This window comes from Natator depressus, chromosome 7 (genome assembly GCF_965152275.1).
Source record: "Natator depressus isolate rNatDep1 chromosome 7, rNatDep2.hap1, whole genome shotgun sequence".
In the NCBI taxonomy this organism is placed as follows: domain Eukaryota; kingdom Metazoa; phylum Chordata; order Testudines; family Cheloniidae; genus Natator; species Natator depressus.
The window spans coordinates 29,764,581-29,789,244 of record NC_134240.1 but is presented as its reverse complement, the minus strand read 5'-3'; the positions used below and the strand labels follow the sequence as shown (position 1 = coordinate 29,789,244).

Below are 24,664 nucleotides of genomic sequence, written 5' to 3'. Positions count from 1 at the left end.
AGGCCTTGTTCTTTGAACTGTGAAGGTAACAGCTCTGTGAAGGTAACCTGATCACAGCTGTAGGACCTTGGGTGGTATCCATGTGCTGAGGCGCTGAGACCCCACAGAACTCATTGCTGATGTAGGTCTGGAGCAATGGGGCAAGCAATGCAGCCATTTCTCCATCCACTGCCTCAGCCAGAGCAAGGGGTGGGTGCTAGAGCCCATCCACCTAGCCCCCACTGCCACATCCCCCTGTAGCCTCCAGGGCCCCCAATCTCCCACCGATACCAAGAGGCACCACACCCAGCTGATACCCCCCCCCGCTCCCCCTGCAGCGTCCCAAGGTGCCTCTCTCCTCCATCTCCTCAGCTGCCAGGGGTCACCCCCTCCCCAGCTGGGACCAGCCCCCCAGAGAGAGGGAGCCCACGCACACTTATCTCCCCTACGCCACCTTAAGAAGGTATGACCGCCCCCCACTGCCCCCGCCTGGGGGGTGACGAGTGGGAATCCCAGCGAATGGGAGCGAGGACTCCGTGCCTGGTGCCCAATGGGGAGGAGGGGTGTGGAATAGCTCTCACAAACGATTTAAAGAGACAACACCCTCCGCCCGCGCCGCCCCCATTCCGAGTCAGCTGATGAGGCCTGAGCCTGGGTTCATCTACAGGGCATCCTGGGCCGCTCTCTTCCTGGGGGCGCATGGAGGAGCCGCTGGAGATGCCGCCTGGGGAGGAGAGCAAGGTGAGCCTGGGACCACGGCGGGGTCCTGCATTCCCCACCCGGGAGGGGCAGTACCCTGCATCCTGCTGCCCCCCGCGCCCGGTGCCCCGGGTCGGGCATCGCCCTGCATCCCCCACGTTGGGTGCTCCCATATCTGACCCTCTTCTCTTCCCCAGCCGTGCTCACCCTCGGAGGAGCTCGTCACTGACCCCTCCTTGCAGGTTGAGATCTCAGACGCAGTCAGCGAACGGGACAAGGTGAAATTCACTGTCCAGACCAAGGTGAGGGGGAGTATGGGGTGAGGGGATTGGAGAGACAGAGTGGAATGGGTCCCTTATGGGGGGTCTCCCACCATAGGGCTCTGATGTTTGGGGGGTCTCTCGGGAATGTCTCTAGTGAGGTTTGAGGGTCCTTGGCTTGGGTGTCTCCATTTGCGGTGGTCTCTGGGGGATCCCTGGTTTGGGGAGGTCTCTGGCAGGTCCACATATTGAAGGGGATTCTGGGAGTCCCAGGTTTGGAGTGTGTCATCCCCTGCCCCCCTGTTGCAGAGCTCCCTGCCCGACTTCAACCACCCAGCGCTCTCTGTGGTCCGGCAGCATGAGGACTTTGTTTGGCTGCACGACACCTTCTCTGAAAATGATGAATACGCTGGCATAATCGTGAGTGGAGGGGATGAGGGAGACCAGGGGGACAATGTAAAGGGTGAGAGGGGATATGGCAATCATGGTAAGGAGGACATCTGGGGGGGCATGGGGCAGGGTGTCATAAGGGGGAACATCATGTCAGGTGCTGGTGTCTACAACTCAAGAAGGCTATTGCTAAATTGGGTTCAGAGAAGAGTCACAAGAACGGTTAAAGGACTGGAAAACAGGCTGTGACAGTGAGGGATTCCCAAGAGCTCAATCTGCTCAGTTTAACCAAGAGAGGGTTATGGAGTGACTTGCTCCTAGTCTGCAAATAAAGGTCTAACAAGATCCAGGGGCTGGAAGTTGAAGCCAGACAACTTCAGACTGGAAATAGGATGCAAATGTGTACCAGTGTGGGGAACGAACCAATGGAGCAATTTACTAAGAGCTGTGGTGGATTCTCCATCACTCGACATTTTTCAGTCAAGACTGGGTGTTTTTCTAATCTGCTCTAATTCACAACAGCAGCAGATTCACATGGCTGTGATGTAGCTGTGTGCACACAGAATGAACTTCCATCCTGAATAGTCCCTTGCAAGTCTTCTTCTTTTGGCAAGAGTCAGCATGGGAGGATTTAGGCTTCTTAAATCCTTCAGAATTGCATCTTCCAACCTCATTTGTGATTGGTCTCGTGCTCTACTTTCTTTGACCTCAGGTCTATAAAGCTTCTGTAAAAGCACACCTTCTTCTCCGTGCTGGACATGCTGACCACACCATTGCAGTCTTCTCAGCGGATGTGAGACTGCAACTTGCCGGGGTCATCTAAGAATCTCTTCGTTTGTGACAAAATCAATCCCACCAATCAAACCAGTGGATGTTTTGACACTGAAAACTGTTTGGTTTCCTCTCCTCAGCTGTTTTTCATGGCCATGTTCCTACTCCATACGACAGAGTTGTCATCACTACCACATTGAACACTTGTATCGTAGTTGTCACATGGACATCCTGCCACCCAGAGGCATAGGTGCTGGAACTAGGAGTGCTAGGGGTGCTGCCACACCCCCTGTCTTGAAGTGTTTCCATTCTATACATGGTTTACAGTTTAGTTCAATGGTTCTCAGCACCCCCACTATACAGATTGTTCCAGCACCCCTGCTCAGAGTCCTTTGAAGACACTGAAGTGCCATGGATGCAAGACCAATCCAACATGTGACTTCTTCTGATATAGAGCCTCTTATTGTCAAGTGATTACCCAGATAGATAAACCTATTCATCCATTCAATGTCATTGCTGTCCACATACATCATTTGCAGGTCATTTGTTTCTGTTTCGTAGGAGGCCTGCATAGCTTTGGTTTGATCACCATTGACCCCAAGTCCCAGAGATTCCGCTGCTTTTCACAGCGCTCCCAACATTAGCTGTAGTTGGCCAGTAATCTCTCCAAGTAAGGCAATAATAGCATGCTAAAGATCTTCTAAAGATGAATCTCTCAATTTCACGTCTCCTACTTTGGCCACCTGTCCTCCAGTGTCCGTGCCCTGTCGTGACGGGACAGCTTGCGTGCTCTAATGATCCCCAGAGTCTGTGTCGGTGGGGGCTTTTTGCTCCTGGTAGGTTCAACCATGCCAGATTGGTCTGTGGAGGACCTGAGAGCCAGACAAAACAGACACCCTGGTCCTCCAGGTTGGGGGTTAGGCACAGGGCTAACAACCCGGTCCTGTAAAAAACAAAATATGTTAAGGAAACAGCGACGGAGAAATCGACCATTACTGTGTGTGACGGCCTTCAGGAGTCAATGACCCGTATGACTGCCAGTGGCGAAAGCCGAAAGGAAGTCACTGGCATGAAGACTTCAGTGCTCAACATCAAGACAAAAACCAAACTTGGTTTTTGGAACGTACGGACAATGTACAAGGCAGGGAAGCTAGCTCAGGTCATAGCAGAGATGAGACGCTACAGGTTACACATCCAGGGTGTCAGCAAGAGTAGATGGATGGGATCAGGAAGATTAACAACAGCCTCAGGAGAAACTTTGCTGTTTTCTGGATGGGATGATAGACAACACCATGAGGGTGTTGCCATCCTTTTGAAGAAGGGAGTGGAGCATTCCCTGCTTGAATGGAAATCCATCAGCAGCAGAGCCAGACCGAAACGGAAACATAATAATGTCCCTCTGCTTCAGTATTATGCTCCGACAAATGACAGTGATGAAGAAGTAAAAGACAAATTCTATCTTACACTACAGGCGGAGTTAGAGATCATACCGCACCACGACCTAACTATCGTCATGGGAGACCTGAATGCCAAGGCCGGTAAGGACAACACAAACAATGACAGAGCAATGGGAAGACATGGGTGTGGCGCCGTGAATGAAAATGGAGAGAGGCTTGTTGATTTCTGTAATATGAATGACCTAGTCATCGGTGGAACCCTATTTGAACATGGTGAAATTCACAGGCTGACATGGTGTCAGAGATAAGAACCAGATTGACCATATCATGATCAGTGGTAAATGGCGACTCTCACTGACAGATGTGAAAGTGAGAAGGGGTGCAGATGTTGGCAGCGACCACCACCTTGTGACAGCTTCCATCAAGCTAAAACTGAGCAGTGTGGGCCCACCAAACAAGGGACATAGACGTTGTGATATTCACAAGCTAGAGTCCCCTGACATACAGAAAGCCTTCGTTCTGCAGTTAAAGAATAGGTTTCAAGCACTTGCAGACCTTGATGAAAAGGAGGAGAATGCAGATGAGGAGATCAAAAAGAAGTGGGACAAGGTAACAGCAATTTATAAACAGAGCAGTGAAGCCTGTCTAGGCTACAGGCAGAGGAGAAGGAAGGAGTGGATTACACCCAGCACATGGAATGCCATAGAAACCAGACGAGCCCTGAAGAAAAAAGTTTTAGACACAGAATCCCAGAGGCTAAAGGACAAATACCGCAAGCAGTACAGCAAGGCACACCGGGAGGTCAAACACCTTGTGAGAGCGGACAAACGGCATTATATTCATAATCAGGCAACACATGCAGAGGATGCAGCTGCTCATGGTGAACAAGGAACCGTCTACAAAATGATGCGGCTTATCAGTGGTAAACGGCAGACACCAACAAACACTCTCACCAGGAACAAACAAGGCCACCTACTAACAACCGAAAAAGAACAAGAAATGCACAGGGCAGAGCATTTCAAAGAATTGCCGAACAGGGAGCCACCTAAAGAGGAAGCAAACACCCAGGAGGCAGAAGAAGATCTTGATATCAACACAGACGCCCCAGCTAAGGAAGAGATCATTCAAGCCATTGAATCCTTTAAAAATGGGAAAGCTCCTGGCAAGGATAACTTGACTGCAGAATTGTTCAAGATAAATCCTAAATTAGCAGCATCTATCCTGGCCCCTCTATTTACATCAGACTGGGAAAGAGAAAAAGTGCCAGAGGAGTGGACCCATAGGGTTATAGTGAAGATAACAAAAAAAGAAAACTCAGTGATTGTAATAACTGGCGTGGTATCACACTTTTATCTGTGCCAAGCAAAGTATTGTGTAAGATTATAGTCCAGCGTATATCAGAGGCAGTTGATTGCGTTCTCAGAAAAAAGCAAGCTGGTTTTCGGAAAGGGTGTGGATACACAGACCAGATCTTCACTCTACGAAACATAATAGAACAGTGCTTAGAATGGCAACAGCAGTTCTACATACATTGCATAGAGTTTGAGAAGGCTTTTGATAGCCTTCACAGGACCAGCCTCGGGCGCATTCTGCGGGCACGTGGAATTCCCTTCCGTATAATCAACATCATCAGAAGCTTCTATTTCAACTTTACATGCAGTGTTGATCACAGTGAGCTCAGTTTTGAAGTCAAAAGAGGAGTGTGCCAGGGGTGTGTCATGTCTGCAATCCTCTTTAACGTTGCCATCGACTGGGTAATGCAGTGTATAACAGAAGACATGCCAAGAGGCATTAAATGGACACTCTTCTGATCCCTTGAAGACCTGGATTTCGCAGATGATGTCACTCTCCTATCACATACCCAACACCATAAACAAGAAAAAACAACTCGACTCAACGCATTCAGCCAGCAAATTGGACTGAAAATCAACTGCAATAAGACAAAAATAATGAGGAGTCCTTGTGGCACCTTAGAGACTAACAAATATATTTGGGCATAAGCTTTCAGGGGCTGTGTGTTATCCAGGAGGATTGGATGATCACAGTGGGCCCTCCTGATCAGTGAATCTATGAATTGTAAAGGCATGGGGCATAGGTGGAGACACAGGATCACTGTAATGGGAGCGGGGGGCGGGGGTGGAGAAGGAAGAGTGTTTCTAGAGGAGGGGGATCCTTTAGCCATTGACATCCTGCCCCTAATGGACCCCCCAAGGGCCCTGACCTCCCAGCCCTGCCCTAGCCTTATTGGGATCCAGGAAGTGGGTGGACGAAAGCCCGCCCACTGCTAAAGGATCCCCCCCCAGCCTAAGGGGGGGGTCCACAGGACCTGGAAAACCAATTAATTACAGGGGACAACTAATGAACAACAGGGACAGGAGTGCGGTCAAAGGGTCAAACGAAAGGAACCTGACGGGGACACCGAGCAGAGACCCCCGGACAGCGCCCACTGCTCCTCGAAGGCATCAAGGGAGTCAGTGGACGCTGCCCAGAGGAATTCTGCCCGGAGGCGTGAACGGACCGAGGATCGGAAATAGGCCCCACAGTCACAGGAGACTCCATCGGCCAACCTCCTCACCCTGGTTTTATAGATGGCCACTTTAGCCAGGGCCAGGAGGAGGTTGACCAGGAGGTCCTGCAACTTAGTGGGGCCATGGACAGGGAGTGCATAGATAAGGAGGTGAGGGGAAAAGTGCAACCAAAATTTTAACAAAATATTCGTGAGGAGCCGGAATAGGGGTCTGCAGCCTGGCGCACTCCAGGTAGACGTGCGCCAGGGTTTCTCTCACGCTGCAAAAGGGGCAGGTGTCCGGGATTGGGGTGAACCGCGCCAAGTACACGCCCGTGCTCACAGCCCCGTGAAGGAGCCGCCAACTGATATCCCCGGCGGGCCTCGGGACTAAGGTGGAATATAGGCTGGCCCACCGGGGCTCCTCACCCTCCAGAGGTGGCAGGAGGTCCCGCCACTTTGTGTCAGAGCGGGACGCGAGGGTGAGGACGTGAAGGGTGTGGAGCACGAGCGTGTAGAGATGTTTCTTTGGCACGGTCTGGAACCGGACCGGCTGCAGCTTGTGTAGCTGGCTCACGGTGAAGGGGCGTGGGGGTCGGATGGGTCAACGGGGCAGGGGCCCGATGAAAAGGTCTGGAGGGCCTGGGGTGGAGGGTGGGCGGGGCGCACCCTCTCGCAGGACCCGGTCGAGGTAAACCTGAGCAGCGGGCGGCAAAGCGGCCCTCACCTCCTGAAGTACGCGCAGGGCAGTACGAGGTCTGGAGAGCCCCATGCCCTGAGCGAGCGTCAGGGGATCCAGCCAGTCTCCCCGGTCATAGTCCAGGAGGTCTCCGACTCTGTTAACTTCTGCCAGGACCAACCTCTGGCGCACCGAGGGGGACTCTGCCACCTGCACACGGAGCTGGGGGTTGTGTAGCAGGGGCTCCGCGAGGAGATCTTCCCCCACGGAGGCCGCCACGGACCTGGTCGCTGTGAACAGTTTCCAGGTCCGGAGGAGGTCCTGGTAGAAGACTGGCAGCCCGGAGAGGTCTCGCAGAAGACCCCTCGGGTGGAGATAAAGGAGCTGCCGGTCATATCAGGGCCCTTGGAAGCGGCGCAGGAAGGCGTGCGCCAGTACGCTCCACTCCAGACTACCTGCACAATAAGGAGCCTCTGCAGGGTCTGGAGGCGGAAGACATGGACCTGAGTGTGGAGACACTTCAGGCCCTGCCCTCCCACCTCCAGGGGCAGATGGAGAACCCCTGCAGAGACCCAGTGCAGTCCTGACCAGAAGAACTCCAGAATCAACGTCCAGAGGTTGGCCAGGAAATCCGGGGCCGGGACCAGGGTGTAGAGCCGGTACCAGAGCATGGACAGAACTAGTTGATTGAGCACCAGTGCCTGCCCTCAAAAGGACAGACACCGGAGTAGTCCTGTCCATCTCCGGAGCCACTCTACCACCCTGTCCTCTAAACCCTGCCAGTTCTCCGGCGGAGACGGATGCGTGGCAGAAAGGTAAACACCGAGATAGAGCAGCGGACCCACGCTCCACTGGATGGCTTGAAGCGCGGGTGGGAGGGAGCTCGCCTGCCGCCAGTCCCCTACCACCAAGCCAGAGCTCTTGACCCAGTTGACCCGGGAGGAGGAGGCTGCCGAGTACACAGCCTGGCAAGCCTCCACCTGCGCCAAGTCGCCCGGGTCCTGGACCACGAGGAGCACATCGTCGGCGTATGCCGACAGGACCAGCCGCAGCTCCGGCTCCCGTAGCGCCAACCCCGTCAACCTCCTGCGGAGGAGACAGAGGAAGGGCTCGATCGCCAGAGCGTACAGCTGGCCCGAGAGGGGGCACCCCTGCCGTACTCCTCGCCCGAAGCTGACCGGTTCGGTCAGGGTCCAGTTGAGCCTGACCAGACACTCTGCGGAGGCGTACAGCACCTGGAGAAAACCCACAAACTGGGGTCCGAAGCCAAACGCTCGCAGAGTGCTCAGGAGATACCCGTGATCCACCCTGTCGAACGCCTTCTCCTGATCCAGGGACAGGAGGGCGAACGATAGACCGTCCCTACACCCGAGTTCCAAGAGGTCCCGGACCAGATACAGGTTGTCGAAGACGGTGCGGCCCAGGACGGTGTAGGTCTGGTCTGGGTGGATCACGTCCGCTAGCACGGACCCTAGACGCAGTGACATGGCTTTCGCTACGACCTTGTAGTCCGTGCTGAGGAGTGAGACGGGACACCAATTTCGTAAATCGCAGAGGTCCCCCTTCTTTGGTAATAAGGCGAGCATGGCTCACCTGCATAAAAGAGGGAGGACCCCGCTCTGCAAAGACTTGGCCCAGACGGTGACTAGGTCTGGGCCGAGGATGTCCCAGAACACGCGGTAGAACTCCACGGTCAGCCTGTCCATGCCTGGAGATTTATTGGTGGGCATGCGGCGGAGGGCTTCCGAGAACTCGGCCAGAGTGAGAGGCAGCTCAAGCCAGTCTTGGTCGCCCGCACTGACCTTGCCCTGCCCTAGCCCTAGGCATCATCCCCCAACAGGACATCTGGGGGGAGGGATAGCTCAGTGGTTTGAGCATTGGCCTGCTAAACCCAGGGTTGTGAGTTCAATCCTTGAGGGGGCCATTTAGGGATTTGGGGCAAAAATTGGGGTTGGTCCTGCTTTGAGCAGGAGGTTGGACTAGATAACCTCCTGAGGTCCCTTCTAACCCTGATATTCTATGATTCTGTAATCTGAGCCCTTTGCCCCTGCCCCATAACAACTGGCCATGAATCCTTTCTCAGCCCCTCCAGCTCCACCTCCCAGCCTCCTTTGTTCCAACCATTAGCCCCCACACCCCGCTTCACTCCCCTCCCCCAACTGTGAGGCCCCCTCATCTCTGCCCTTTCACCCCCATGCCTCAACCATGAGCCCCCATCAGCTCCACCCTCACCCCCGGCCTGCCCCACAGCTAGTATCACGGGCCCATGGGGGCCTGGGGTCACAGAGGTCTGGGAGGCTGGAGGAGGTGTTCAGAGCTAATATTTCTCCTGGTTCTTCCCCCACCACCCCCGGCCCAGATCCCCCCTGCGCCACCCAGGCCTGACTTCGAGGCATCGCGGGAGAAGCTGCAGCGCCTCGGGGAGGGAAACAGCACCCTGACGCGGGAGGAGTTCGCCAAGATGAAGCAGGAGCTGGAGGGGTGAGTGACACCAGGGGAGGGCGGGGGCTGACCTCAATGCCCCAGTGTAGCACTAGGGGGCACTGTGCTGTGGGTTCAGTAAGGGGTCAGTGGGGGCGCTGTGCCATGGGGGCAGTACAGGCGATCAGCGAGAGGTGATACATAGGGGTTAGTAGGGGACACTGTGGGGGGGCTCCGGGGCAGTGGGGGGGGTGTCCAGGGGGTCAGTACCAGGACACTGTCCCTGCAGATGCTCACCCGCCTGTCTCCCCCAGCGAGTACCTGGCCATCTTTAAAAAGACGGTGGCAATGCACGAGGTGTTCCTGCAGCGTCTGGCAGCCCATCCTGTCCTACGCCGGGACCACAACTTCTATGTCTTCCTGGAATATGACCAAGACGTGAGACCCCAAGTACCCCTCCCAAGAGCCTCCCACCCCTGGCTGAGTTCCCAACTCCCCCACCGACCCAAGGCTCCCTCTGATCCTGCTGGCCTCCTGCAACACCTTGAGCCTGCCCCTGACCCCCCAGCTCTCCTCTCCCCTGCTGAACCTCCCACCTCCTCCCCACTTAGCTACCCCCCACTACCAGCCTTCTCCACTGCTGAGCCAAAACTCCCCTCTCCCTGCGGAGCTGCTTGTCTGCCTAGCACAGGCCCCTGGTACCCAATTTGAGGCCATTCCCATCTCCACTGCCTTCCGCCAACAAGGGGGACCATGTGGGAGATTGCCCCCCACAATGTGGGGAGCACAGGGCCTGGAAGGAGCCAGGGAGGTGAGGGGGGCACCTCCTTCTCCCCCCACTGCCCTGCCCCACTCTCTCCTCCAACCCTGGCCTGCACAGATCCCTCCCCCTAGCTCCTATGATCTCTGGCTCTGGGCAGCCCCTGTGGTGGGCTGGGGGGGATGTGAGGTGCAGGGGGTCCTGGGGGGCCCTCTCCCACCTCCCCCCCCACACACACACACCTGGCACTCTCTCTCCTTGCAGCTCAGTGTACGTGGCAAGAACCGCAAGGAGCTGCTGGGCGGTTTCTTCCGGAACATCGTCAAGTCAGCTGACGAGGCTCTCATCACCGGGGTGTCGGGGCTGAAGGTGAGCCAGGACCCACTGCATGCGGTGTGGGGTGGGGGGGAGCAGGGACAGAGTGTGTGCCTCCATCAGATCCCATCTCCCCAGAAATCCATGGGCCCTGCACAGATCCCCCAGTGACATTTTTGGGGTTCAATCCAGACCAATACCCGTCCTGCAGCTCTGGGTGCCCTCAGTGCTCTGCCTCCGTGGCTCACGGCCCTGACTCCAACAGCCAGGGTACTGCCATGCAGGTCACACCCCGGCTTCCCCTCCTAGTGACCCCAGCAGCCCATCCTGACTTTCCCCCAAACGGTCCTGCACTGTCCAGCCCGTTCCTGCAACACCCACAGAAGGAAGGAAGTTCGTTGTTCCTTCAGAGGGACAATCCCGGGCCGCTCACTGATTTCACTGGGGTTTGACAAGCGCTCTTATGGCAGTCCCAGCACCGAACTGGTGGAGAGTCAAACACGTTTAGTAAAGGCAAAGGCAGAGGTTTAAATGGCACCCGAAGGAGGAGTAAAGATAAATGGTTACACCTTTGCTTCTCAGGGTATGTCTCCACTGGAGACTTCAAAGCGCAGCCATAGGAACGCTCCCGCGGCAGTGCTCTGAAGTGCGAGTGTGCTCATGTGCGAGTGCTGGGGATTAGCTCCACAAGGGGGTTCGCTCCGAGAGCTGGGAGCGCGGCTTCCAGCACTCGGAGCCTGTCTACACTAGCGCTTTCAAGTGCTCAGACTTTCTGCACTCAGGGGGGGTGATTTTTCACCCCCCGAGCCAGCAAAGTAGAGCGCTATAAAATGTAAGTGTAGACATACTCTAAGACTGACACTGCACTTCAGTGAGTTACAACCCTTGCCTGAGCAGGGTCCTCACCTAAACTCAGTTCCCGGGGACTTCAACCCCTCGGCTGGAGGACCCAGCGGCCTGTGATTTCTGCCGCTCTGGCCCCTTGAATCCTTCCTCGTTACGCTTTTATAATACAGGAATACTATCTACAAGCAATTGATTGTTGCTTATCATTTGCAGTTCAGGTCCCTTGTCTGTATAGCTAAGAGGCCTCTCCCCCACCTGGTTCTGTTCACCTTTGTAGGCAGCGGTTCCTTCGGTGTCTCTGCCTGACGGGCTAGTCAGCTACGCAAATACACGTTCCTTTGCCTAGGGCAGACTGGGCTTATGCGCTGCTTGCCAAACCCATCTGAAGAACATCATTCAAGTGCTTACTTACAACTCTTTGTACGCACCCGGGCCCTACGTCACCCTGGAATATTAATGAGCAGGGAGTTAGTTTTCCAGTGATATCTCCTGATACCAATGTGTTAGGTGTAGTGAGTGTGTCGGGCCTCACAGGAGTGGCTGACAGAGTAGCAAACCACCAATGGGGCTCTGTCACACACACCCCGCTCACCCCGGCCAAGCCCCAGTGCGGAGAGTAACATGGCCTGCCCAAATCACCCCCCACCCCACCACTGGTGCAACTGCCCCCCTCCCCCACGGTATCAGAGAGAGTGGCATGGCATGCACATATCCTTCCCCCCCCCCCGCACTCATGGAGAGTGGCACAGCCTGCACAGATTCCTCCCCCTGCAGCAGTGACCATGTTAACACTTAGCCCAGCCCACATAGATTCCCCACTCCCGCCCCATGTGCAAGGACCACATGGCACCCCCCACCCCCGGACGTGAGGCGCTGCATGGTGTGTGCCGATGCCCCTCCCCTGTTATGGGTGGGGCCGTGTGTGGGGCACCCCTCGGATCTCTGGCTCCCTGTCACCCCCTGCAGGAGGTGGACGAGTTCTTTGAGCACGAGCGGACGTTCCTGCTGGAGTACCACGCCCGGGTGCGCGACACCTGCCTCAAGGCCGACCGCGTCATGCGCTCCCACAAGAGTACGTGGGGAGGCAGGATTGTCTCTCTCCCGTCCCTCCCCTACAGCCCCCTCTGGTACCAGGATCATCCTCCTGCCCCACCCTGGCCCTTGGCACTGCCCCTTTCAGGAGTGTCTCCCCTGGGGAGGGGAGGTTCCTGGTGGTCAGGAGCACTTGTGGGTGGGGACCACCTGGGGTGCTTAGCACAAGGGATCCCTGGGAGAGTGGCAGCTGCCTAGGAGCTGTCCCCCATCTGGAGGCAGTGGGAGAGCCCTTAGGGGTCAGAGGGGCAGGGTGGTGGAGGCTCTGGGGAGGGGAACCCCACCGGGCTCCTGGAGGTGGGTGTGAGGTAGGGACTCCTGATTTGTGGGGGGAGTCTCTAAGATAATGGGGTACATCCCCTGCCCTGATGGCTGTCCCCCAATACAGGCCTGGCAGAGGACTATATCCCTATCTCAGTGGCACTGAGCAGCCTGGGCACACAGGAAGTCCGCCAGCTCCAGACGTGAGTATTGAGGTGCAGGAAAGGGGCTCCCTATGAGCCCCCAGAACTGCTTGCTGGGGGAGCTGTGTTGGGGAAACAGGCACTGGGACTGCGGCTTGAATAACCCCCACCAAGCTTGGGGGGGCTGGTATAAGGTGTGCCCCCCCAGAATGCACTCTGCTCCCCACTCCAATGACCCCAGTTGGACATCAGGGGCACTTCCACTCCCAGCCTAGGGTGTCAAATGGGGATTAGATGCTGGGGGGAGAGTGGCGAGGTGGGATGCATTTTGGGGTTGGGGAAGGCAGCCCGGTGTGGTGGCGAGTGGGCCCTGTGGATAGTTGGGCGCTGATGGGGGGGCACTTCCTGGTGTGGCGGTAGAGATCTGGGGGGAAGGAGGCACCTCAGACAGAGCTGGCGGTGCAGGCTTGTGTAGAGCTGGGGGATGGGTTGCTGTCTGGTGGGGGGCAGGGTGCAAGGGACACTGAGGGGGATGGGGTGCTGTCTGGTGGGGGGCAGGATGCAGGGGACACTGAGGGGGATGGGGTGCTCTGTGGTGGGGGGGAATGCAGTATCGGGGGGCCCTAATTTAGGGGAAGGGTGTGAGGGCACTTGGGGGATGGTGGTGTGGGGGAGGGGGTGCAATGGGCAGGTTACTGGGGGGAAAGTACCAGGATGTCACTGATGAGTCTCCCTTTCGCTCCCCAGGAGCTTCCTGAAATTGGCTGAACTCTTTGAACGGCTGCGGGTGAGTGAGTGAGGGCTCCCTGCTCCCCACAAGGGGCCTCTCCCCATCCCCTACTCTACTATGGGCCCCCTCTGCTCTGGGGCTTCTACCCCACACACACACACACTCTGCCACCATGCCTCATGCTCCAGACCCCCTCCAATCTCCTGGTGTCCCCCGCCCTCCCCTGAACCCCACAACCAGGATCAGCCCCACCCCACAGACCCTACAGTGGGGAGGCAGGGCCTTCATGGCCCCCATCCTGCACCTCCACCCCCCACTTACTAGCACCCCCTATGGCTGGGAGTTGGGGACCTCTGAGGGGGTGACATTAGCTCAGAAGGATGGGGCGGAGAGGCTCAGGTGTAGTTGTGGGATTAACACCCCCCCTCTTTTGAGCCCCCGTTCTGTCCTCTTCTCCCCAGAAGTTGGAGGGCCGTGTGGCATCAGATGAGGATCTGAAACTGTCTGACCTGCTCAAGTACTACATGAGAGACTCACAGGCAGCCAAGGTACAGGCAGCCCGGGGCCGTGATGGGGCCATTGATATAGGGCTCCCTCGCCCAGCCCTGAGATGCAGCCCCCTCTGGGGTGGGGCATGGAGGTTTATAACTGTCTGTGTCCCCAGGATCTGCTATACCGGCGCCTGCGGGCCCTGGCTGATTACGAGAATGCCAACAAGGCACTGGACAGAGCCCGCATGAGGAACAAGGAGGTGAAGCCAGCTGAGGTCCATCAGCAGCTGTGCTGTCAGCGCTTTGAACAGCTCTCAGCCTCCGCCAAGCAAGGTGAATACAGAAGGGCTAGGAGCCAGGACTCTTGGGTTCTATCCCTGTCTCTGGGTGGGGGTGGAGGGGGGGGTGTCGAATGGGGTAGAGCAGGGGGCTGGGATCCAGATCTCCTGGTTCTCTCTCTCTCTCTCTCTCCCTGGGCAGAACTGACTGATTTCAAGTCACGTCGAATCTCCGCATTTCGCAAGAACCTGATCGAGCTGGCGGAGCTGGAGCTGAAACATGCCAAGGTATCAGAGACCCCCAGAAATCCTGCAACCCTGCCTGGGACCCACCCACCTCCCCGCTAGCCCTTGGGAACCCCCTACCCCAGCCTGAGTGCGGAGCTGCGGGAACTACCACTTCCCCCCACCCCAGGAACTCCCCCAACCCTGGCTGGGAACCCCTGGGCATCCTTCCCCTCCCCTCCCCCAACTACCTGCCTCCCCCCCCAAACCTGAACTGGGATCCCTCAGAAGCTCCCATCTCTTTCTTACCCTCCTCACCCAGTGCATGCTCTGCCTCCCCATCCCCCAAGTCCCTGGGGAGCCCTGTTCCCCCTGCCATGCTCTCTGCACCCTGGGGTGGGGGCTGAAGGCTTGTCTGAGCCCCCACCCAGTCACCTGCATGCCTCCCATCAGTGCAGATCCTGTCCTCAGTTGCCATATCCAGGTGTGGCCTGCAGGGGGCAGCAGAGACACATACTTGGGTCCTGCATACAGGTTCAGTCCCTGCAATGCCACTCCCAGTTAGGCTGAGAGCCAGGACTCCTGGGTTCTGTCCCCAGCTGTGAGAAGGGTGTGGGGTGGGTCATTTAAGGTTTTCTTGGAGTCCCAGTTTCCCCTGGAGCATGACACTGGGGAGTGGGGGTGTCCCCCCCCTAACCCCTTCCCTCTTTTCTAGGCCAGTAGCCTGCTGCTGCGGAACACCCTGATTGTGCTGAAGGGCGACGCCTGATGCTGCCCCCCAGCCCTGCACCTGTGGGAGGGGCTGCTCCACGCCTTGGTGCAGAGACCCTCCCCAGCGCTACTGCTGCTGCCTCATAACCCACATATCCCTGCCCCTCGCCAACCCTGCTGGCATTCCAGCCTCCCCCCCTGCTCTGCCAACTCTGGGGGACCCATCTGACTATGGGGGCAACCCCCCACAACACCCATTAACTCCCTCCCCCTGGCCTCCCAGACATGGCTGCAGCCTGGAGTTCCTTTAGGAGGGAAGTAGGGTGGGAGCCAGAACTCCTGGGGTCTATCCCCAACTCTGGAAGGACAGTGAGTTAGAGCAGGAGGGCTTGGAGCCAGGTCTTACTGTGTTTTAGGTGAGCCCCTTCCTCTGTCCCTCACCCCCCACACTGCAGTAAGACCGTGGCGGGGGAGATGTTAAGGTGCATTCAAGTACATAAAAGGTTGTTAAAAGGAGGAGGGAGAAACATTGTTCTTTTTAACCTGAGGATAGGGCAAGAAGCAATGGGCTTAAATTGTAGCAAGGAAGGTTTAGGTTGGACATTAGGAAAAACTTCCTAACTGTCAGGGTGGTTAAACACTGGAATCAATTGCCTAGGGAGGTTGTGGAATCTCCATCACTGGGGATTTTTCAGAACAGGTTGGACAAACACCTGTCTAGATACTACTTAGTGCTGCCTTGAGTGCAGGTGACTGGACTAGCTGACCTCCCAAGGTCCCTTCCAGGTCTATGATTTGGAGCTGTTCTAGCCATTTACAAGAATCCAGGCTAGGTGCCATCTCTGAGCAACCAGATGAAGGGGGGAGGGGCAGAATGAGGGGAAGAAGGGGTGTGAGATTGGGCAGGGGGAAGAAAGAGCGTGAAACTGCAGTAGGAAGACAAGAAACCACAGCCTGGGGGCTATCATCATTCAATTCTGCCATCCCAGGCAATGTGTCCATCCACAGCTCTGTACCCCCCAGCCCCAAACACCCCCAATAAAGGCCCATTTTGTATCCAGCTCCACCCCATGCAGCTTCATTGTCAACCCCCTATTTTCCAAGCCTGCCCAGGCTCAGCTAGGGCCCAGCCCCCCACAGCATCAAGGCTCTTTCCCCAACCCTGCTTCCTCCACAGCTGCTGCTGGGACTCCCCTGCTTCCAACGTTGCTCACCCTGACCCCCACCAGCCCTTTGTCCAGGGCCCCAGCTCCTGCATTGCTCGATCACAGCACCCTGAGCTGATCACTCATAGCAGAGAAGCTGGCCTAGGATCCCCAGCTGGGGTGAACTCCCAGGCAAGGCCTTGCTGTGGGGTGGGAGAGGCTTGGCCTTCCCCCAGCAGGGCCAACACAGCTGCCAGGAAGAGCTCCCCCCTCCCCTTGCTCCCCCTGTGAGGGGGGGATACACCCTAGAGGGCAGGGAACCTGTCCAGGCCCCATCTCCTGCTAAGGCTGTACATGGCAGGATAAGCACTGACACAAGGAAAGGAGACCATCAAAACCCCACCCACCCCCACTCAGAGATAGAGCCCAGGGATCCTGGCTCCTGCCCCACCCCCAAACCCTCCTGCCCTCTCCCCTGTGGGAGAGAACTCTCTCTTGGCTTCCAAGCATCATTTAGACCATGGGAAGGCTGTTAGCTAGGACTCCTGGGTTCTAGCTCCACCTCAGGGGCTGGTGGATTAGAACAGATTAGCTTTACCCAGTTACACTGATAGCTCCTGTGGGGGAAAGCTACCCTCCTTCCCCCTACACACACACACACACTGAAGTTGTTGGTGGCTTCTGGAGGCAGCAAGAGATGGTGTGGGCAGCACCATTGCCCCCCTCATATAGCCCCAACCCCCCCTGCCCCCGAGCAGCTCTGCTGGCAGGGCCAAGGAGCAAAGGGCTGATCCCAGCTGGGAATTACACCCCCCTCCCACCCCAGGCTCTCATAGGAGACAGGACAGAGGGAGACACCTGCAGGTCCCAGCGCTGCTGCTCCTTCACACCTAGCATGGGACTTTGAAGTACTGCAGGAGGGCTAGGGCACCAAGCCAGGCCTGACCAGACACAGGTGTGGCGCTGGCCTGGGGGGGTGGGGGAGAGAGCACGCAGTCCAGCTGCCTAGGGAAGGAGGGAGGTGGCCCTGGGCACAGACCTGCACAGGTCCTTTGCACTCCTGTGTGTTTTACAAGGAAAGGCAGGTGCTGTTACTCATAAGCAGCAGCCACACCCAGCTCCCATGGCCACCCACACCCAAGGCTCAGCACTGATTGCAGGCTCCCAGGAGCCAGAACTCCTGGGTACTCCTCTCCACCCTAATGTCCCCCTGCCTCAGTTTCCCTGGTGGCCTCAAACCTTCCAAATAAAGCCAGGCAGGGCAGTAGCTTGTTAGCATTTTTTTTTTTTATTGAAGGTCATTACAGGTGCTGCTTCCATATTAGTAAGTTCCACTGGAAGGGAGTGTCCCAGCCCCCAGTTACTTAAATTTTGCAAGTTTCTCCACAATATTCCATTTATACACAGTACTACAGACAAGCACAAAGCCACTAAGTCATGGATGCATTGGCAGCAGGGGATTGCTTTCCGGGGACACCCCCAGCTCTCCCGGTGGGGCCAGAGAGAATCGGCATCTTTCACTGTTTCAAAACACAAAACCCTTTAAAAAAAAATTTACACACACCAGAAATTTCTAATTCCAGTCAAGAGGAGGCTACAGGGATGCAGATAGAGGAGCTACTAGGATGTCACCTTCCACCAGAAACTACTAGTGGCTCAAGACCTGGGGCTGGCTGTTGGAGGGTCCTTCACTCACTAGCCCCTTTTGGGAACACCCTGGCCAGCAGTGGACTGGCCATCAAGACCTCAGCCCTATGGAGGATTTGAGATGGGCTGTCAGGAGAGGGCAATGGATGAAGCCCGTTGGTCCCTGATCAACCTTTGAAGGAGACATTACTGGAATGGAAATGCAGGAATGCTCCCAGAACTAGACAGAGCTCAGGGGACGATCCCCATGAATGGTGGAACAGTCCCAAGACCTACACACTGAGCTCCAGTGCTCCAAGGATGGGCCCTTCTTGGTGTCTCTAGACACCAAGCTAGAGAGCTCAATGCATGGTCCCTTCTGATGGTGGAGTGGCCCCGGACCTTGAGGAGAAGCTACAGTGCCCAGGGAATGGTCCCCTTGGTCTCCAAGGCGGAAGTTCCAGGTAACCGAGGAGGCAGTGGGTTTGGCAGGTGCCCTGCACAGCAGTCATGGCCGGGCTGTGGAGTGTCTTGAGGACTCTGATCGTGCAAACTGGAGAAGGAGACTTAGGAGGCAAAGAATCGGAACATTATCTAAGGAATTATCCCCCCCACCCCCCAACAGCCCTCCCCCCCCACCCCACCCCCCAAAAAGGTAGCACAGGACTGATTAACATGGAAGCTCCGGTATAAACTGGCACTGGGAGCGTTTCACAAGGGCTTCCCTTCCAAGCTGACAACGGCGTTGCCGCCCAGCTTCTCGGCCAAGGTGCAGCGGTCCTTCACCTCCTCGTAACAGGTTGCTTGCAACTCATGCTTGATACCTGGGGGGTGGAGGGAGGGCAAGAGAGAAAGAAATAGGGAGGGTTAGGGCAAGCCTTGGGTTGGAGATTAACCCCCATCTAGCTGAGATCCAGCCAGAATCTCCCCTCCCACTCCCCATTGCTCCCTATGTGCAGGGCAGTGAGGTTGTGATCCCCAGGCCAAGAAGCCCTGCTGTAGCCTTGGCAAAGGCACCAGTTGACTGGAGGCCTGAGAACTTCGAGTTCCACCCCATCCCAGGCAAGGCCCCTCCTGCACCACACTGGCCCATCCTGCCACAGGATCAGAGACTGTGTTTATTTAGCATCTCCCAGCAGGTAACATGCACCAGGGAACTGACACCTGCATCCAAGGGTGGGGGGTAGCCTCAGAGCACAGCAAGGAAGCAAATCCAGATCCCTGGGGTGCCCCTGAATGGCTCTAACCCACTAGCCCCCGCTCCCTCCTAGAGCTAGGATACAACTCAGGAGTCCTGGCATCGCAGGTACTAGCTCCCAAGGGCCACCCCAGAGTGCAATTCCAACTGGCCTTGGCAGGCACAGGCAGACCACGAGGCTCAAGGCACACAGCACCTCACTGAGAGGGGCCAGACGCACAACCATGGGGCTGGGAGCTGGGCCGGCATCCCACTGCAGAGCTGCCAGCTGGCTCATCTGCCATGGGTGGGGGCCCCCCCACAGGTGGCAGGACATGGCCTGCCAGGGGTGCAGGACTCTACTCACCTGTGAGTTTCTTCTTGATAGCATCCTTGGAGCTGGCGTAGATCATCTTGCTCTTGAGGGGGGCACAGTCTGGGGCCCTGCAGGGAGAGGGGAGGGACTCACACCAACACCAGGGACTGAAGGCTCCCGCAAGGCACAGGCCTCAGACACAGCACCCACCTGGGCACAGACTGAAAGCGTAAAAAGGACAGAGCAGCAGCATGGGCTGAAAGGAGCATGGGGAGGAGCCCTCCCTGCCAGGCCATACACTAGCAACAGCACCAGAGGGGCAGATTCCCAGCAGGAGGCACAAGGAGCAAGAGAATAGCTGGGGGTGGGGAGAAGAGAATAGAGAGGTGGGAGGCCCAGGAGAGAAATTGTGGCAGGTCAGTAAGGCAGAGGGGAAGCAGTGGATCTCTCAGTGCCACGCCTGGCAGAGGGGGCAGGGTGGCTCTGTGCCCAGCACAATAAGGGCCTTTAAATGCCACCCCAAGTAGGTTTCAGCCAGCACAGCAGCTCTTAGAGATGGTGCCGACAGTCTCCTCTGTCCTACTGGCCTAAGAGCAGCTACCACTGGGCAGAGAGTTTCAAATCCAGGCCTGTCTTAACTCTCCTGCCCCCAGCATCCACTCAGATTCCCTCTCCATTAATACCCCCCTTGTCTGCACCCACTCATGCCTCCCACCCCTGCAGCCTCTCCAAGTCTCCAGCTAGCCCCAGAGCAGGAAGGAGCTAATGTGTTCAGAACCCCCGAGTACAGTGTATGCCCTGGAGGGGGCGTCCCAGCTGGGCTAAGGGGGCTGGCAGAGCCAGCACAGGACGCACTGATTGGGTCATTCCTAGTCCTGTCCCGTCCCCGCCACCTGCCCTAGTGTTGTGGGCCCCACTGCCAGCTGGTCAGCCAGCAGCCCTTTAAACAAGCAGCTGGCACTCCCTGCTGGGCTTGCTCCACCCAGCAGAGGGGCCGGGTGCTGGCACTGGGTGAACAAAGGCAGCTTTCACTGCAGCTCTGCAGAGGGAAGGGGTGGCACTGCCAGCCAGGGAGGGGGAACCAGGGAGCTTCTCAGGCCTGGAGGAGGAGGCCTGGCTGGAGCCAGGAAGCAGGACCATAAGAAGGAATTTGGGGATGGAGGGGCCAGAAAGGGGAGGGGCCAGGGGGCCACCCCAACCTGAGGGGCATGGTTCTACCAGAAGATGCAGCAGGTAGAATGGCACTGGAGGAGGATGGGAAGGGCCCAATACTGGAGAAGGGCGTGGCCAAAACAGGGGTGTGCTCAACAGACGGACCCAGCCAACAGAGATAAAGGGGCACCCCAGGCTTGGACTCGGGAGTGACCAAGACAAGGGGTGTGACTCCCCCAGTTGCTAGAAGCAGGGGTCCCTAGCTGGTGGAGAGGGTGGGCATAGCCAGCAGGGGCAAAAGGGCTGTACCACCCTAGAGGAAACGGGGCTGGGGCACGGCCCTACCAGAAGACAAAGACCAGATCCTCCTTCTTGCTCTCCTTGGTCTCGTAGGTGGCATCGTAGAGGGCATAGCGGCAGTCTGACTCCGGGAGCATCTTGACAAAGTGCAGATAGGGGTCGTCAACTGTCTCACCCACGTCCCCCACTAGAATCTCCTTGCCCTCCTCCAGGATGATGTTCCTCTTGTCCTCGCTCAGGCAGAAGAGCACTGCCTTCTTGCGCTTCTTCACCTCCTCCGGTGTGGAGGCCTTCCGCACCTTCATGTCATTGAAGACCTTGATCACTCCATCAGAGACTGCTACGCCAGATGCCTGTGGGGGGTGGGGGGGAGAGGAGGGGGCATTAGGGGCTCCCCCAGCCCCCAAAGGCTGGGCAATGAGGTGCCCATTGCTAGGGTACCAGCCCCAGTGCATCAACTCCGAAGGGCCAAGAGCAATAGACACTGGGTTTTCTAGCCATGAGGGGCAGATCTTCGCAAGGGAAGCCAAGCAGACGGGGATTGTTGGGGGATCCACCCTTTGCCCCCACCAAGAGGCGTTGGGGGCTAGGTAATGTCAGTGCTGGGGGCCACATACTCTAGCAGGCCCCAAGCCAATGGGCCCAGAGGATTTAACCCGGCAGCTGCCATGGGCTTTGCAGCTTTGGAACGGAGAGGGATGGATCGGGCAAGCTGTGGACACTGTTGCTGGTTACACAGGCAGGACACGAGCGGACGCACTCCAGCAATGGCCAGCAGCAAACCAGTGCCCCAGCCAGAGATGTGCACGATGGGAAGCGCTGCGTCAGTGCCTTGCACAAGCACCCCCGGCGGGAACCTGAAACCCCACACAGGAAACGGTGTGGCACGTGACCTGTGCAGAAAGAGGCTGCGCACGCTGCTTCCCCATCACTACCCAGCAGCCTGGGTCCTTCCCCCACTGTGCAGCCCCAGAGGCAAGGGACCTACTGCAACCAACCTTCTGCAGGGATGGGGTGACAACCCTTCCCCCATCCCCTGGTCCCCCAGGGCCCTGCCAACCCCCATTCATCCCAGGAGACACCCCCCCCCCCCCAGCTCTACACCTACCATCCCCTACTCACCTTGTGCCTACCTCCCATCTCACAAGACCACCCCCCCCATGTCTACTTCCCATCCCCCATTTAACTCCAGCCCCTTCAACCTCCATCCCCCCCACCCCAAGAGACAGATTGTTGAGCCTCCCTGACACTCTCCTTCCTGGCCTGGGGTTCGGAGCACAGCACCCCAGACATTACTGAGCCCACCCTTCTCCCCACCCCCACTTGACACCTTCAGATCAAGAGCCTCATTATTTGGGGCCCTGCCATAGCACTTCACACTCCACTGCCTGACAGCAGAGGGGCCAACTGAGTAACTGGGGGAACCCCAAGTTCTAACCACCCAGCCCAGGCCCTCACTAGATGATCCCAAGGGTCCAGCCAAGATCCAAGTCGGCCCTTCAGTGGTGTGGGGCTTCAGCAGCTGACCAGCAAAGCAGCACAGCGATATGCTCTTATATGGAGAAGGGAGGCTGTTTTAGGGGAAGCACCAGCCGCTTTGCTCCAGCGGCCACTGCTGGAGGGGGAAATGAAAGGGGCATGGGGGCAATGCAGGGCTCAGAATGGGGCCTGTTGGGGACCAGCACTGGAGAGTCTTCTCGGATCCCCGGGGCCTAAATACTTCAGCCTATACATCCACCCCTGCAGCAAGGCTGTTGCAGGCAGGAGCGGCCCCCAAGCCTCCTAATCGAGTGGGCCCATAGGAGGCTAAAGGGCTTTTGTTCCCCAGCCCAACAGCCCTGTCTGAACCCATGGCAAAAACCTTAACCCTGTAAATACTGTTAAACAATACTCATCAATGCTACTGGTTCTGCCAAAGAGACAGTTCACTGCTGGCAGCCTTTGCTAATCACCCCCAGATTTCCCTGTACCCTTCACCCCCAAGTCTCCCCACCTTCCCTCCAAACTGTGCTCACCACTGATCCCCAGCCAGGCAATTCTAAGAACCCAGGCACCAGGCAAACCAAGCACCTCTCCCCACCATCTTTGTCCTCAGGCACACAGGCACTGGGAGGTCTCTGTAGGCTGCCTGGGAACACCCCCACTCCTCAAGACAGTCCAGAACTGTCAAGGGCCATGAGGGCTCCTTGCTGGCCCTGAGTGAAGGAGGTCTCGCCAGGGCCAGCTGGGAACCCGGGCTAGGAGCACGAGGCAGAGACGGAGTCGGAGTCAGACATTTTGCAGAGCAGCATGCTCGCCCACTATCATAGCACATCAGAGGGGAGCAGTGGGGTGCTAAGACTGGGAGGGGAAGCTGAGAGCAGCACACTGGATTGATCTGGGGGGCGCTAGGACAATGTGGGTACAAAGATGGGTTCAACTTAGACTCAGATTTTAATGTCAGACGGGGCCATTATGGCCCCCTTTCAGACCTCCTGTAGGACACAAGCCAGAGAATCCCCCCAGCCATTCCTGTATCCAGCACACATCTCACTGGCAGCCCCCAGCCAGGGGCCCCACCCATTCGTGATTTGGCCCCATCCGATACATCAAACGCCACCTGCTTCCCACCACCCCCAAGACTAGGGGTGGAAAGAGAACTACTGCAGACATGGGGAGCCCTCAGGTCACAGGATCCCACAGATCACAGTGCAGCTAGGGCATCAGGCAGAAAAAATGGGGCTAGAGGTGGCTGGCAAGCCTCAAACCCCATGCTTTGGGGGATCACCGTTTGCCAACCCCCATGCTCTGAGGCAATAGCAGCCTCTGGAACAAACTAGCCCCCACCCCATCAGAGGCTGGGAGAAGGGGCCAACCCCAGGTAGGACTCACCCATAGGGGTGCACCACCTGCATCCCGCCACACACCTGCACCTACAAGGGAAGCGGCCACAACAGGCCCTGTAGAAAGCCTTTAAGAGCCCCGCATAGGGATCCCAATCCCACACGGGAAAAGGAAGCAGACACCCGCCATGAATTCCAGAGGCACCTCCAGATACACCCCAAGGGGGTAGGAGGGAACCCCTCGGAAAGGCGAGCGTCCCAGGGACCCTACACAGGCCGCCCGACGCAGAAGAGAGCAGACAGACAGCCGCCTATAGATCCCATAGGGGAAACGAGGCTCCCCGTAGAGCTCCCATTCATAGAAATCCCGCACAGATGCTGCAGGGGGCGAGAGTAGATCCCGGCTACGGATTCTACAGCGCGATCCCCGATAGCTCTTACAGGCGCCCCCTACAGAGGTGGCGGGTACGCCAGGCTCCCCCCCTCCCGCATGGATCCCATAGGCGCCCCAAAGGCAAGATGGCGGCCGCGGGGCACAAGATGGCGGCGGCGGGCCGGGGGTCTCACCATGGTGCTGCGGGCAGGGGGATCACGGTCCGGGCTACGCGGGGTTCGCTCTGCAGCAGCTTCTCACTCGGTCGGTGTCGAGACCAAATTCTGCCCCGCCCCAAACCAACCGGCCGCCCGCTTCCGCTTTATGGGGGAGGGGCACTTCCGGGCGGCGCGGGCCGTGGGGCACGCAGGGAAATGGAGTCCATGCACGCCGCCGGGAAGGAGCCGAAAAGCGCAGGGAAATGGCGGCGGAAGGATGCGCGCTGCAGTCTGGGGGATCATGGGAGATGTAGTCCTGGAGGGCAGGGCGGTGCTGGCGAGCCGAGTCTGAGAGAAGCCACAGCGGGGGTGTCCTGCAGTTGCAGTGCATCATGGGTCACCTAGGCCCCATTGACTAGTGGGAGGTGTCGTTTAATTATCTCCACGCCGCCTGCAGGGCCGCGGGCAGGGGTCAGTCTTAGACCCGCTGCCGTGCCGGGAGCAGGCGGTTATGCAGGCCGGACGCCTGGGTTCTCGCCCCGGCTCTGGGCGGTGCATGGGGTGTGCGTGATCCGGGACCCCAGGATTGTGGCCAACGGCCTTGGCATCGGGACCTTCCCCAGGGGCCGAGGTCCGGCCTC

At 57.5% G+C, this 24,664-nt stretch overlaps 2 protein-coding genes across 3 annotated transcripts; one reads left to right on the top strand and one right to left on the bottom strand.

The window, feature by feature from the left end:
- The first annotated feature begins 564 nt into the window (after window positions 1–564).
- On the top strand, window positions 565–17,909 carry SNX32 (sorting nexin 32). Of its 2 annotated transcripts, XM_074957830.1 has the most exons (13): window positions 567–720; window positions 876–980; window positions 1,248–1,358; window positions 9,041–9,162; window positions 9,417–9,540; window positions 10,127–10,231; window positions 11,990–12,095; window positions 12,504–12,579; window positions 13,267–13,306; window positions 13,711–13,797; window positions 13,914–14,073; window positions 14,221–14,306; window positions 14,959–17,909. In XM_074957830.1, exons 1-13 carry the CDS (start codon window positions 679–681, stop codon window positions 15,010–15,012), a joined length of 1,218 nt encoding a protein of 405 aa, XP_074813931.1. In that variant the 5' UTR covers window positions 567–678; the 3' UTR covers window positions 15,013–17,909. The 2 variants fall into 2 exon arrangements, with proteins under 2 accessions (XP_074813932.1, XP_074813931.1); XM_074957831.1 differs by lacking the exon at window positions 1,248–1,358 and having other exon boundaries at window positions 565–720.
- Window positions 17,910–18,393: 484 nt separating this feature from the next.
- Window positions 18,394–24,219, bottom strand: CFL1 (cofilin 1). Its single transcript, XM_074957832.1, has 4 exons — window positions 24,060–24,219; window positions 20,716–21,023; window positions 19,270–19,346; window positions 18,394–18,549 (listed from the first exon to the last, which is right to left on the bottom strand). Exons 1-4 carry the CDS (start codon window positions 24,060–24,062, stop codon window positions 18,437–18,439), a joined length of 501 nt encoding a protein of 166 aa, XP_074813933.1. The 5' UTR covers window positions 24,063–24,219; the 3' UTR covers window positions 18,394–18,436.
- Between the last annotated feature and the right edge of the window lie 445 nt (window positions 24,220–24,664).

Coding starts and splice junctions, on each gene's coding strand:
- SNX32 (XM_074957830.1), top strand. CDS start 679: ATGGAGGAGCCGCTGGAGATGCCGCCTGGGGAGGAGAGCAAG. Junction 12,580..13,266: donor GAAGTCCGCCAGCTCCAGAC/GTGAGTATTGAG, acceptor TTCGCTCCCCAG/GAGCTTCCTGAAATTGGCTG. Junction 13,307..13,710: donor AACTCTTTGAACGGCTGCGG/GTGAGTGAGTGA, acceptor TCTTCTCCCCAG/AAGTTGGAGGGCCGTGTGGC.
- CFL1 (XM_074957832.1), bottom strand. Junction 19,347..20,715: donor GATCTGGTCTTTGTCTTCTG/GTAGGGCCGTGC, acceptor CTCTCCCTGCAG/GGCCCCAGACTGTGCCCCCC. Junction 18,550..19,269: donor TATCAAGAAGAAACTCACAG/GTGAGTAGAGTC, acceptor TCCACCCCCCAG/GTATCAAGCATGAGTTGCAA.